Source organism: Schistocerca piceifrons, chromosome 5, assembly GCF_021461385.2.
Source record: "Schistocerca piceifrons isolate TAMUIC-IGC-003096 chromosome 5, iqSchPice1.1, whole genome shotgun sequence".
Lineage (NCBI taxonomy): Eukaryota > Metazoa > Arthropoda > Insecta > Orthoptera > Acrididae > Schistocerca > Schistocerca piceifrons.
The window spans coordinates 154,471,622-154,486,916 of record NC_060142.1 but is presented as its reverse complement, the minus strand read 5'-3'; the positions used below and the strand labels follow the sequence as shown (position 1 = coordinate 154,486,916).

General features: G+C 43.0%; 1 protein-coding gene across 1 annotated transcript in view; it reads right to left on the bottom strand.

Annotated features, from left to right (window-relative positions):
- Positions 1-15,295, bottom strand: part of LOC124798821 (SET domain-containing protein SmydA-8-like) — a 207,404-nt gene that overhangs the window by 141,740 nt on the left and 50,369 nt on the right. Inside the window, exon 2 of the mRNA XM_047262350.1 lies at positions 6,339-7,030. Coding sequence (XP_047118306.1) covers positions 6,339-7,008 — 670 coding nt within the window. The 5' untranslated portion in view covers positions 7,009-7,030. The remainder of the gene's footprint in view (positions 1-6,338; positions 7,031-15,295) is intronic.

Sequence of the window (15,295 nt, the reverse complement as noted above, 5' to 3'; positions counted from 1 at the left end):
GCACAGTAACCATGAAACATGCTGAGTCACGGTTTCCCTGTGTAATAAATGTGGTAAAGTCTCTGTTTTCAATTATAAGAGGTTCTTCGGCGAAACACTGCTACTGTTTAGTGATACCACTTTAAGCAACACACGTGATCCCCAGCAATAAAAAATATGGTTCTAGGTGTTAACGAAACTACTCAAAGCTATGATAACACTTTTGGAAATCTAATAGAAGCCTCACCTCTGAGCGGAGAGAAGGTATCTCGAGTACTAACGCTGAAAAAAATTCATGACGACGTAAGCACAACAATATACATCGACAAAATGTCTGAAATACAAAAATAAAGTGTGTATCTCATAGATATCTTCCTAAAACGAATCTAGAAAGCGTCAGGAGAAAGGAAAGAGCATATGGCTCACTATGTAATAAGATGTGTTTATTAATGCTGAACAAAGTCACTACGCCACATTTCGATGAGAGCTTTTAAACGTGTCCAAATTAATTATAAAAAAAGAGACACTAGAAAGAAAAGTAGCAAGACAAAATAATGCAAGACAAAACTGACATTAAGAAGTTTGTCGAAGTATACAAAAATGTGGAGGTAGCAGCAAAAAAATATATTTTTTAAAGAGAATTAGTAATGGATCAAGTATATGTCCCAGCACTTTTGAAAAAAAAATTATTTATACAATACAATCCAAACACCTAGTAACAAATAGCATTAAGAAACAGAAATAACAGGAAACAGTTAAAAATTATTCTGAATTTCGATAAGCATTTGCCTTTTGGCTTCTATAGCCAAACCTTTTAGAACTACTCCGGACATCTATGTAAAAAGTGAGAAATAGTAACAGTAGTTTTGACTGAAGGGAGATGGAAAAGGTATTGTAAAGCTTGGAAAGCGACAAATTCTTCGTCTTTCTGATTACTTTATTTTTGTTTTTCTGTAAGTAAACTCTCACGGAACTGAACTCACGAAAAGTTTTCATTCTCTTTGCTTCCCAAATGAAGAGGAGCCACAACAAAATTTTTACACCGTAATCCGACACTGGTTCCACAGCTTCTAAACAATGCCTTCACGTAGGCAATGAGTGTTTCATTGCAGCGACTTAAGATCCCTGCAGATTGTCTGAAACAATGCTGTCTGGAGAGCAATGAGTTTTCGGCTTGCTTGTTCTGAAGGTTACATTCTGCTTCTGCCACATGGAACGTTCTGGATAGCAGCCGATTCACAAACATTCTCGACACTATGAGAGGGGGGGGGGAGGGGAGTGGTCCAAAACTATACAAATAGTTTCGAGACAGAAAGTAAGGTGAAGTAATGTAAAACTATAACAGACACTTGATGTTACACACAAACTAGCGCATGGGGCAGATAGTCACGATGTGTGTGAACTATCCTCAATTGTCCTTCCACAGGCTAGGCCTACATACCAGCCTTAACTAGTGACAATGGATTCGGTTCTATATTTGCTGCAAAGTTTAGGCCCTTTGGTCGCTAGACACTTTGCTCGTTGCAGTTAACAATACATTCGACAGTGGCACTCAAGATTAAAATTACGATCAACTTTGGCATGTACTCTATTCTCAGATATGCTGGTCTGTAAGATCCGCGCGACACGTTGATCCGTATCACTACGACGTCATAACACGGCTCAGACTTCATTTTGTCAGTTAAATATTATATTAATCTCTTGAAAATAAATGACTACTATCAATAACGGATTGTATTATGGCAATAGCGTGCATAGACATAACAGTTCAATATCCTGCTAATATTGGTATGCCCATTGTAGTCTTAATCTCCGTCACTTTCAGATTAAACATACACAGCAGCAAGTCTGGTTTCAGGAGTAAAGTGGAACAATTTGCTTTCTGCAACGTGATTCCTGAAACGTGTCTTGTCTGAAAGTACTTCCTCAGACTCTCAAGGAATCGCTCTTTGCACTAACTTGCAGAAGTAATACTAAATATGACACGCAGGACGAGTCCCAGCTCACCTGATAGCGTTTGATCAGGTCATATTTTAAATATGAGGATCATTTTATGTCGAACTTCTAGACATAAATGTTTGCAACAGCCATTCATCTTTCATGTGACCACAGTTGATTTCGTTATTCTGCACTAATAATTCATACAGTACCAGCGAAATTGGGTGTAACGCGGAATGTTTTTCGTGTTAAAAAGAAAATTGTTTTATCTAACCATGATATTCGCTATTAAAACACATGTGAGCTCCACTGTCCTCCAAGTTCGTACTCCAACACGTACTGGTTAGTCGTGCCTAGGATTTTGTTTCCTGCGGTGTTAATTAGCAACCATTTTGTACTATCGACAGGTCTCTGTATACAGGGCAGGCCAACATGCAGCTCGTGAACCGCTCATGAGACGCAAAGGAAAACGCAATGATGTGTTGTTCCCACAACGAGAGAACCTATCACCACAGGTTTCTCTCTGTACGCAGGTGGTTACTAGGAAACCGTTATTTCTGCGCTAAACTGGAGGTTAACAGCACAGCGGTCTATATTAGAATACCTTAAAGCTATTATTAAATATTAACTATTGACTGAATGGTTCATTGTGTGGTAACTGAATACAAGCGGAATAAATACTTGGAGAATTTTAGATGAAAAAAATTCAGTATTATCACCCATAGAAGGCAACCCATGGGCTTGCAACGCCGATTGGAGTCTGCAAGTTGATTCCTATAACAATGTGCAGAAAACTACCTTTTGCCTTCATGTTAATGTAAGGTTTGGCATAGGTAGTAAAGAAACAGACTGTTACATGGCATTTACGCACAAATTGCCACACAGTCTATTTTATAATGCAATAAGCACACCTCAATAGTCAATACAGTCGATTCCTTCAAACTGCATGGTAACTGCAGACAATATTCACTACTTCAACAGCTAATTACTACTACCTTGCATTTCCTTTTTTTATAGTGAGAGGAGCCTGTTATTTTCTGCAGCGTTGGGAGCTTTGTTTAGCTGGTTCCTGACATGCAACTGAAGTTAAAAGGACCGGGGTGTCAAACTTGTTCGGTGCTGAAAGGAACCCTCGAGCAGGTATAGGACAGGGAATTCACTATATCCCCTCTGTACACTGTAGACGAATCGGGGATGGCATGCGTTCCGTTAAAACTGCATTGTGCGAGGTATTAGGAGAAATGATTTTTGGAGAGATAAAAGTTTGAAAGGCAGATGTGCAGTCCAAACTTGAGTGTTGGATCGGCCAGTGTCCACAGTCATACCACAAAGAGATACTGACTTAATGTGGAGAGGGACTCTTGTTCACAGTAATTATTTCGATACAAGGCACGCTTTCTTGCACGTCTACGTGCAAGCTGTTTGGTTGGCTGGAGCTACTACCATGTCATGCAGTGGGAGAGATTTTGTGCCTACGTTACCATGTCACACCATTACTGGTTAACCGCGCCACTATAAACGAATGTACGAATCGGTTACACTTTTTTATAAAATTGGTCGGAACTTGCAAGGTCGTCTACCATTCCTATGATGGCAGATCCAGGTAAGTTTCAGACAGTAAAGTCGCGGACACTTGCTGCAGGGATGCCGTCGAGAATGCACCTCGGCTTAGGCAACTGCAGAGATGTGCCTCCACCTTAGAGCAGAGTACAGAGGTCGAGTTGGAATCAGAATTTCCAGCCGTTACTGCCGCTTTCTCGCTCCATTTAGAGTGGTAAGCACGAGCTGACGATGTAGTCATTGAACCGAGGGGAACGTGAGACTAGATAATTTATATCAGTGTTTAACTGGGCGGTTTTAATTTTCGCAGCCAGGTAGTTGTTACCAACATCCACTTTGGCGAATCTATTGGTGCTCATATTTGATTTTCTGCGATTCTGTCCTTAAGTCCCCTTACCTCTTTCACAGTCATTTGCCAAACCCGCGATATATGGCTCTTAGCACTATAGGACTTAACTGCTGTGGTCATCAGTCCCCTAGAACTTAGAACTACTTAAAACCAACTAACATAAGGACATCACACACATCCATGCCCGAGGCAGGATTCGAACATGCGACCGTAGCAGTCCCATGGTTCCGGACTGAAGCGCCTAGAACCGCACGGCCACCGCGGCCGGCGATTTCTTTTAGTACTCAGGTGAATACCTTCGCACTTTTCCTTAGTCAGGGTAAATTGCAACTTTTCGCACAGTACAGACCTCTTACCTAAATCATTTTGCAAGTCGTTTTGATCATCTGATGACTTTACAAGACGGTAAATGGCAGCTTCATCTGCAAATACTTGAGTAAATACTTGCATACTTGAGTATTGCTCATCAGTGTGGGATCCGTACCAGGTCGGGTTGACAGAGTTGACAGAGGAGATAGAGAAGATCCAAAGAAGAGCGGCGCGTTTCGTCACAGGGTTATTTGGTAAGCGTGATAGCGTTACGGAGATGTTTAGCAAACTCAAGTGGCAGACTCTGCAAGAGAGGCGCTCTGCATCGCGGTGTAGCTTGCTGTCCAGGTTTCGAGAGGGTGCGTTTCTGGATGAGGTATCGAATATATTGCTTCCCCTTACTTATACCTCCCGAGGAGATGACGAATGTAAAATTAGAGAAATTCGAGCGCGCACGGAGGCTTTCCGGCAGTCGTTCTTCCCACGAACCATATGTGACTGGAACAGGAACGGGAGGTAATGACAGTGGCACGTAAAGTGCCCTCCGCCATACACCGTTGGGTGGCTTGCGGAGTATAGATGTAGAAACAAACTAAGACGGCTATTCAGATTGTCTCCTATGTCGTTAATATACATAAGGAACAACAGAGGGACTGTAACACTTTCTTGGGGAACGCCGGATATTACTTCTGTTTTAATCCATTACTTTCCGTCTATTATTGCGAACTGTGACCTGTCTGACAGGAAATCACGAATCGAGTCGCACAACTGAGGCGATACTCGGTAGGCACGCAGTTTGGTTACAAGACACTTGTGAGGAACGGTGTGGAAGGCCTTCTGGAAATCTAAAAATATGGAATCAATTTGACGTCGCCTGTCGATAGCAACCACTACTTCATGAGTATAAAGGGCTAGTAGTGTTTCACAAGAACGATCTTTTCTGAATGCGTGGTGGCAATGTAGAAGAAAACCACTTTATCGTAGTTTCTCTTCTAAGAAGGGAACCTCCCCATCGCACCCCCCTCAGATTTAGTTATAAGTTGGGACAGTGGATAGGCCTTGAAAAACTGAACACAGATCAATCGAGAAAACAGAAAGAAATTGTGTGGAACTATGAAAAAATAAAATATACAAACAGTAGTCCATGCGCAAATAGGCAACATCAAGGATAATGTGAACTCAGGAGAACCGTGGTCCCGAGGTTAGCGCGAGCAGCTGCGGAACGAAAGGTCCTTGGATCAAGTCTTCACTCGAGTGAAAAGTTTACTTTCTTTTATTTTTGCAAAGTTCTGATCTGCCCGTTCGTTCATTGACGTCTCTGTTCACTGTAATAAGTTTAGTGTCTTTGTTTTGCGACCGCACAGCAAAACCGTGCTATTAGTAGACGAAAGGACGTGCCTCTCCAATGGGAACCGAAAACATTTGATCGCAGGGTCATAGGTCAACCGATTCCTCCACAGGAAAACACGTCTGATATATTCTATACGACACGGGTGACGGCATGTGCGTCACATGACAGGAATATGTTGTCGACCCAGCTAACTAGTACACTTGACGAATGGGTAAAAACACTCTTCTACCCTGCCCGATTTAGGTTTTCTTGTGCATGTAATAATCACTCCCAAAAAAAGTGAAGAAAACATAAGAGTTTGTCACAAACTGCAACAAATGAATGCAACAGTTTCACAGTCGCACAGTTTTCCCTGTGCTCCGTCAAAACATATGTTTTTAACGTTTTCAAATTTTTCCGTGTGCAAACCGTCAAATCCTGCGTATGTCCAAGCAAATCTGAACACGTCCTGGAATTTTGGAGATCGAAGTTGATTATGTGTGAGTGCCTGAACTTTGATAATTGTCTGAAAATAAAAAAAATTAAACTTTTTCCCCTGGAGGGACGACTTGAACCAAGGACCTCTCGTTCCACAGCTGCTCACGCTAACCACGGGACCACGGCTCTCCTCAGCTCACACTCTCCTTGATGTTGCCTATCTTGCGCATGGACTACTCAGTTTGTATATTTTGCTTATTTTTTTCATAGTTCCACACAACTTCTTCCTGTTTTCTCGATTGATCTGTGTTCAGTTTTTCAAGGCCTATCCACTGTGCCAACTTATAACTAAATCTGAGGGGGATGCGATGGGCCGGTTCCCTTCTAAGTGCTGACGTGTTTCAGAGTGAAATACACCCTGATACCCAGACGTACCCGCAGCGTCGCAGCAGACGGGCATGTGGCAGCGGGCGCACTGCCGGAGGCGGTCGGGGGCGGCGCGTTGGTGGCAGCGCAGGCAGAGGGGTGCGGAGGCGGCGCGCGGCGCCAGCACGAGCGGCGGGTCCCTGAGCACCAGCTCCCCGGCAGACAGCGCCCGTGCCGCCACCAGGCCGCGGCCGCCCAGCGGCGAGCGAGACAGCCGCCACGGGCCCGAGCACCCAGAGTGCCGCCGCAGCAGCCGCTCCGCCTCCGCCAGCCGCTCCTCCGTCAGCAGCTCTCCGCTAGCCGGGTCCACCTCTTCCTCCTCTCCTGGGGTTGCTTCCCGCACTTGTTCGTCGCATCTGTCCCATCCTCCGTCGTCCACATCACTCCCATTTACCACACTGATATTCCTACTAGCCTCCGGCCTCTCAGATGGAGAGATCACAGGCTCCTCGTGCGCGTCCAACACTCGGTCGTGACTTACGGAGCCATTCTCCAGCAGGGTACCGTTGGCCAACACCTTCCCTTTGATATGGACCTCGTCTTCTTTGCAGTGCTGCGTTTGCCAGTGGCCGTTTAGGTGCTCTCTCTCCACTCTAGCCTTCAGCCCACTCACGGTGCTATCCTCTGCTTGTACTCTGTCGCTGTTAGCAGCTGGAACAGCTGCTGCCGAGACTTCCATCGGAAGGCAATCGCCAAGTCTGCTGAATAAAAAATATAAAAATCATTCCCAGAGCTTCTACATAAATGATTCTTGAGGAGGAAATTATTTATTATTTATTGTTTATTTATTTCATTAACAGTACAGAGTAACCCACCGCCTTGAAATGGTTCAAATGGCTCTGAGCACTATGGGACTTAACATCTATGGTCATCAGTCCCCTAGAACTTAGAACTACTTAAACCTAACTAACCTAAGGACAGCACACAACACCCAGCCATCACGAGGCAGAGAAAATCCCTGACCCCGCCGGGAATCGAACCCGGGAACCTGGGCGTGGGAAGAGAGAACGCTACCGCCTTGAAATGTAAGGTGGATCGGATGCTTCTGAATCTAATAGCGAAGACTTCTCATTGTTAGTCTTATTGGTATACAGTTGTTAATGCTTTTTTAAAAATAATATAAAGAACATAGTATATAAAGATTTCTCTAGGTTACAGCGAATTGAATTCTTAACAGTTGTTAAAATGGTTCCACATAATTTGTTACTACCTAGTTGATGAGAATATAATTTAATTTATACAATGCAAATGTCACAGAAAAAAAGTAACAATGAGCGTGATTAAGAGTGATTTGTAATATATAGAGGGAAGTGATATGCTGTATTTGAATGAGTAATGCAAGTCTACGTAGCATGTTGGTTAGTAATGGCCTATATCTATTTCAGATGAGAAGGTCTCGGTACAACCTCGAGCTATTCTCATCTGAAATGGTGTTTAACGTCACATCGGCAATGATGTCATTACAGACAGAGCATATGCTCGGATTAGAGCTCTGAGCACTATGCGACTTAACTTCTGAGGTCATCAATCGCCTAGAACTTAGAACTAATTAAACCTAACTAACCTAAGGACATCACACACATCCATGCCCGAGGCAGGATTCGAACCTGCGACCGTAGTGGTTGCTCGGTTCCAGACTGTAGCGCCTAAAACCGCACGGCCACTCCAGCCGGCTTGGATTAGAGAAGAATGAACAACGAAAGCGACCTTCCCCTTTCCAAGGAACCATCCTGGCATTTGCCTTAAGTGATTTGGCGAAATCACAGGAAAACTAAATCACGATGACCGGAGGCGGATCTGAACTGGGTCGAGTGTGCTAAGGACTGTGTTACCCCAAACCAGTGAGTAACAAAAGCATATACATGGAGTGGTTTTCCTACATGAGCAAAAACTGCAGGAAACTATCCTTAAAGGGGTAAGGAGCAAGTAGCGACAAGGAAATATGGCCAGAAGTTTGCTCCGAAGAAGGTACAGGCACTTAAAGGCGGAGATAAAAGATCTTTGAAAGCGACTCCATTAATAGCATGAGGCAGATGGACTGCCAGCAGGGGTGAGACGACCATTTCCCGTGACAACTGCCACCATCTGTGTCAACATGCGCAGGCCTTATTGTCTACTGACTTGCCCTCATGGCCAGGGTTTGTCACATGCTGGTCCCACAGGCCACCATGGCGCTGGCACTTCTGTCATCCATCCTATTCACAGACGACAGGAGGTTTCGTGAACCTTCATATCATCCACCTGTGCACTACAGAGAATTCCTATGCTAGAGTGGTATTGGTTCAGCCTCAATCTGTGGGCGTGAATTACACTGGTCCACAAATTTTCACTTTTTATTCTTTACAGAAACGAAAGTAGCCGTGACTTGTAAATTTAGTTGCGCTGAAGGCGAATATCAAGGCTAAAACTGTCCCCTCGCTCAGGGTTACAAGTAAATGAGGTATTTGCATTTCACAGTGTCACTTGTTGGACATTATACGACATAAAAAGCATGGCGACGAGGATACCTCTGCTGTGAGTGAGTTGGACGCTTCCAGTGCAATTTGGCAACACTGCCTTACCACGTGACTCATATGTGCACCATGCGAGTCATGCGGGAAGGCAGTGTTGCCAAATTGCACTGGAAGCGTCCACCTCACTCACAGCAGAGGTATCCCCGTCGCCATGCTTTTTATGTCTTGTAACGTCCGACAAGTTAGGTACGACCTCTCATTAGTATTGAGTAAGAGTAATGCCTTCAGGCTTGCTTTTGAGCTATCTATTGACTCCAATGTCTGGTTTATATGTCATGTTTAGGACTTAGAACAAACCATCAATGTCATTGCAGAATGTAATGTTACATTCAGTACTGAAGACTCAAATTTTTCCTGACATTCCCGAAACACAGACTCTTACTGTGTCAGCGAAGGGATTCCACAGCTGCAATCATGAGGCCAACAGTTAGGCTTTACGCTTTGGAAGATCTAAATACCTGACAGATCACTGAGATCACACTGTGCGTCTTTGGGTGGTTCTCCAGATGACGTTGGCGTAGATGTAGGGTCAGTGTCACTCAAGTGATAGCACTTTTTCGGCTGTATGTGTCGTTTCAGTCACGTGAGCGTTGTAGAATGTAGAAACCAGACGCGATTTTAGTAGTAGTTTGTCACGGCTGTGAGATTTCACTTGTGATTCGAGTGAGCGTCGCATCGGTTGGTTGTGAATGTATGCGACGCGAAAATATGAAGAATTTCGTTATTGTGCGTTGCACACTCACAAAAAGCCCCCGCACTAGCAGTAAAAAAGGTTTTGTTACATTTGTGGTTGAAGAAGGCGACCAGTGACTAAAGCTGTTAAAATAGCACATGCCTTGTATTTCGTGTCTCGAGTTGGAGTCCAACATGAAGTTTGGGCTCCACACATGCATCTCTTGTTCGTCTACACTGAATGTTTGGATGGGCGGTAAAAAGGCCTCCATGAAGTTTGCCTGAGCCTGCTATTTGAACCCACAAATCATGCATCAGCTTGCTATTTTCGTACACTACCTCCCTCAAAGAAAGGAGTCAATTTGAAGAGGCACAGAAATATTCAGTACCGTGACATCCCATGGCTCATGGTGAAGGACTGCCAGTTCTTGTTCCCCACACGTACCACCATCTAGCAGTGATACCGATGATTCTGAGAAGACACATGCAGCTGAAAAAGTGCTATCACCTGACACTGACACTGACCCTACATCTGCGTCAACATCATCTGCAGAACCACCCAAAGTTGCACAGCGTGATCTCTGCGATCTGTCAGGTACTTAGATCTTCCAAAGCGTAAAACCTAACTGTTGGTCCGACGATGCAGTTGCGGAATCTCTTCGCTGACACAGTACGAGTCTCTGTATTTGGAGAAAGTCAGGAAAAACTTCAGCGTCATTTCAGAACTGATGGTAACGTTACATTCTGCAGTGACATTGACAGTTCGTTCTAAGACCTAAACATTACATACAAACCAGACCATGGAGTCTGTAGACAGCTCAAAAACAAGCCTGAAGGCAGTACTCTTACTCAATAGTAATGAGAGGTCTTACCCCCATGTTGCATATGCTGCCTTTGCAGCATGGCTATTGTAATTACAATAAGCATGACTGACTAGTATGTGGAGATTTCAAACTCAATGCCACGCTGTTGTGTTTGCAAGGGGAGTTACATTAAGTTTTGCTGTTACCTATGTGAGTGGGAGAGAGGCGCAAGAGAAGAACACTACACACAGAGGGAATGGCCTCCACGAATAGCTCTTGTGCCTAGATCAAAAAATATGGCCGGAAAGTGTGTCAGAACAAAATTGTTTTCCCGTAACTGCACATTAAGCTGGGAGTCATTATAGCACTTGTTAACGCTGTGCACAGGAGTGAAGCAGCATTACAGTATGTGTGTAAGAAGTTTCCACGGTTCAGCACAGAGAAGATCCTAAAGCGGGTATTAATTCGTCCACAGATACGCCAACTGTTGAGGGATACACACTTTGGGTGCACTAACCCCTGATCAGCTTCATACGTGACATTGTTTCCGTAACGTGACAGCATTGTTCTTGGGAAACAGGGGAACTGAAAATTACAGAGACCTCGTGGACAAACTCATTCATACTTATAAGGCATTGAAACATGACGCTCAAGATGCACTTCCTTTGCTCCCACCTCTACGTGTTCCCAGAGAACTGCGGTGCATTCAGTAATGAGCAAGACGAGCGGTTCGATCAGGATATTGCTCTCATGAAAGGTCGGTGAGCTGTACACAGGACGTTGGACTGCTGTTATGTTGGCTGATTTCTGCTAGATGTTACAGTGAGATGATCCAGACACCACTCACAAGAGGAAGGCAAAGAAACGGCGCAAACAAACTAGGTAAGTTCAATTAATATAAATATATTAATGCCAGTAGCAATATATGTGAAACATTAACTTCCACCTTCGTTGTAACCCTGAGCTAGGATACAATTTTAATAGTGATGTTCGCGTTCAGCGCATCTAAATATATAAAAACCGTCTACTTCCGTTTCTGCAAAGAAGAAAAATCACTGCGGGCCAGCGCTATTGGCGACACCCCTGTGCGACCAATTGTTGTTCTACAATGCCTCATAGACAAGGCATATATGCATTTTCTGCAGCAAACCGTGTCCCCCCTCCCCCTTCTCGGTGGTACGAAGGTTAATATGGCTACTAAATGATAGTGCTTCAACTCATTACCGTCTTCAGTGTGGAGTTTAAACACTAGTACAGAAAGAACACTTCCACCTACCTAGTATTTTCTCATGAGCGCTTTCAGTCATTGTAACCTACACTATCAAAGATCCTTTATCCCCACCTTCATGTAAGAGTACCTCCCTTGGAATACCCTTTAGCCACATGTCCTTATGATCTTTTTACTAATTCTCTCAGGGGTCGTTACCTACAGCTTGTCGCCATTAAGCAAAATCATCCTGTGTGTAAGTTTGAGCCAGCGATTACTTGTTACTTTTTGAAATAAATTTAACAGTAGCAGCAGAAATAAACCCTGTTTAACATTAAAACGTCCTGTCACACAGGGACAAGTATGACGCCACTCATGTGTAGCCTTCTCTTGTAAAGGGGCCTCCTGTAGAAATGTTCGATTCAGTAGCTTCTCTAATAATTCCTATGAAAGTTACTCGTAAAGTAGCTTCTAAATCTTACCTTTAAGTTAACGTTACCATTATTGGCCATTAGTTTGACCGTGTAGTATATGCCTAATGGCTACAAGTATAAGACTCAATTCATATGATGCAATATTACAAGTAACCAGGGATAGAATCAGTAACCTTCTGATTCTAGACCTTTTATGTTGTCAAAACTATTTATGAACGATCGCCAGTCTGATCAGGTTACTTTCATTAGGTTACTCTGAAATGTAATTGTGATTAGCTATTTTGTATATATAGTTTACTGAACTTAGGAAACCATAACCAGTTTGGCGTATACAACATAGAACTTAAATTTCATTCTTAATTTGTCAACTCCAGAGGAATTATACTACAACACCAAGATCCATCAACACTTCCTCTATTCTTTACATAGATAATATTTGTGTGTAGGCAATGAAAAATAGTTGAGATTTGAAGCAACAGTTATCATTCTAAGCTAGTTAAGCAAAATTACTATCTTATAATACTGACATATACTTCGAAATAATGATTCTTTCATTTATGGACCATTTCAGCACTTAACCAAACTGTGGTGTTAAACTGTATTTTGTCTGAGAATGAAACTTTAAACTTTTTATAAAATCTTCATTAACCACTTGTAAGATGGCAAGAACCATGCCCCTTACATGAAGTCATTAAAGATCACCTAACTCACGTTGAACGAACAGTAGGGCTGAACAAAATGACTGACAAGGCACAATGCATCTTGTAGATGGCATAGTATGGACATATTGGAATAATAATTATCGGGTGATGGTTTTAAAGTAATTCACACGACATGAAAACTTTGTGGAAACGTGTCGATTTACTGGAGGCTAGTTTATCCCAGGGAAATACCCAGAAATGACCGCGGCGTGGCTGTCGAGCGGTGAAGGGAAGCGACAATAGGCAGCTTAGGGCAGCTCAAGCTCTGAGAAAGCGGTAACGGGGCGCGGCCTCCAGCCGCCTTAAGATAAGTGACAGCATGGGTGGTTGACACTGACCCCATGCTGGTGTACCAGGAAGCAGATGGAGAACTTTTACACCTGTTGATAAATGTCCGTCATCCCATTTTCAGTGAAACATGCGAGAAACCTACGGTGGAGCGGTCAACAGAGGACAAAATATGCGTGTTCGTGACTATAGCAACTTCACACTGAATTCACGGTCTGGAGACTCTGAAGAAAATCAGGGAAGAGCGACAGAATGAAATACGCCGGCCTCCGATGGGAACGTAGGACCAAGGAATTTGAAGTACTCTCCTGGGACTCAGGATTCCGGAAAAATGGTGTTTGTGCAGACGATAACCTTGATGGGTGGCCTGGGAGGAGCTAAATAACAGAAGGTGAGAGGAAGGGAAATTTTGTGGGAATTTGTTGACTTCCCAGAGCATGCATTGGTCGGCGCTTGGAAGCGACGTATAATTAACGTGACTTGTGCAGCAATTGGTGTAAGTGATTTTGCTGGAGGGGAAACCAAGGCAAAGAGAGGACTGTGAGAAGTCTCTGTAGAGGTCTTCCGTTCCCAGCTTGCCTAGAGTGCAGACGTGGCGATCTTTACTCAGCTTGCCTGAGAAAGAGTGAGCGTCTCTGCAGTTTAGGATTGGCAAATGGAATGATTGAGCTTGGAGATAGAAAGTTTTGGTTCAGCTATGTACTGAGCAAGATAGCTAGGAGTGAATACATGAGCGCAGCCTTGCAGCACCACGAGATCGGCCGACGTCCACACAATGATGCGGCTCCGCCACGCTGAATTCGGTGATATTGCGCCCGCTCCGGACACTGATTAATTTGCTGGATCACGTCGGCAAAGTTTCCATGAGGATTATATGGGCCGCGTATTGTAGAATTCTTCTCGCGCTTCGCATTACGCCTGGGTTGGTCGGTAGGAATTACTTTTGAGTTATCGCGCTTTACTCCATGCAAACGCAGTTAATTACCACTGCCTGATAGAGTCTTGTAATGTGATGATTGAAGGTCGGGAGTTAAATAATAAATTTGTGCTAATCGACTGCATCTGTTTTCAATCAAGTAGTTGAAATCCCAAGTCACTTTCTTCATAAATTTTATGTTCTACATATGCATCTGGTGTTCAATAGCTGAATATAACATCAAAGTGCACCCCTTTTTAATTAAAAGTGATCAATTCTGAATAAATTAATGTCAACACTGCCACCACAGTTCAATCAGGAGTCACAGGGCCATATTACTTTTTTGCATTATCCGATATTGCGGCAATTTTGCACTCTGTTGATCTGTTAGTCAATTAGCTTGGGTGAACACACGCCAAAACCAGCTAAGTGATGGATGGGGTGTTACACACTGTTCAAAAAGATAATTTGACAGTCCTATTTTGATTACAGCAATAGAGTAAGCTGTTAAATCTTTTTTGCAACAGTATAATATTTCTGTAACCGCTTTTAGTGTACTACTTTATATAATCAGAATATGCTACACTCAAAGTTATTTGTCACAATAGTAAAATCTTTTGTTCTTAAACGGATAATTTTTTCTGTTTTTGATTTCATTAGGCAGATCTTTCATTTCACAACTAACACGTGGAGTTCAGCAAAATTAATTTCTAGAAAAAATTTGTGTTCCACAAACAACACTTATTTTTTTATTTTTATTTAGCCTGACTAGATTATGACCTTAAGGCCCTCTTCTACATCTGACCAAGAACAACACATGGAAACGATTTCCAAAAAGTTTGCAACAATAACAGTAACAGTAACAATGGACACTAATAACAACAACAACATGAATGGCGGAAGGAATAATATAAATTATTTTAGTACATTTGAGTCTATGATTAGAGTTATCAGAAGTTAATATAGATGGAGAAGATTGAAATGACAATGAGATCAATAAAATAAAAACAAGATTTCTGCTAACAAGAGGTGGTGTGGGGGAATTGTGGGGTGGAAGGAATTTGCGAGTCTAAGCTGCGGATCTGAGTTTGTGATAGATGGCTACTGTCACAGTAGGTGGGCCATCAGCTGTCTTGAAGCTTCTAAGGGATATGGTTTCTCTGATTTTGTGAAACATTGTTCCAAAGTCGAGTTTCTGGTACAGATAATATTTTAGGGAATATGGCAGTGTTATGTGCTGGTACAGAGAGTATTATACTTCGTTGAGAGCAGTTTTGCTGCTGTGCTGTTTAGATAGTAGCGTAAAAGTTGATGATCAATAAGAGGGAGTGCAGTGATTGAGAAAACAACAGAGCAAGTAGGGTTGACAGTCTCTACACCTATAGGCATGTAGCCATAATAATTGTTTATAGGCAGGACTGATATGGTCGAA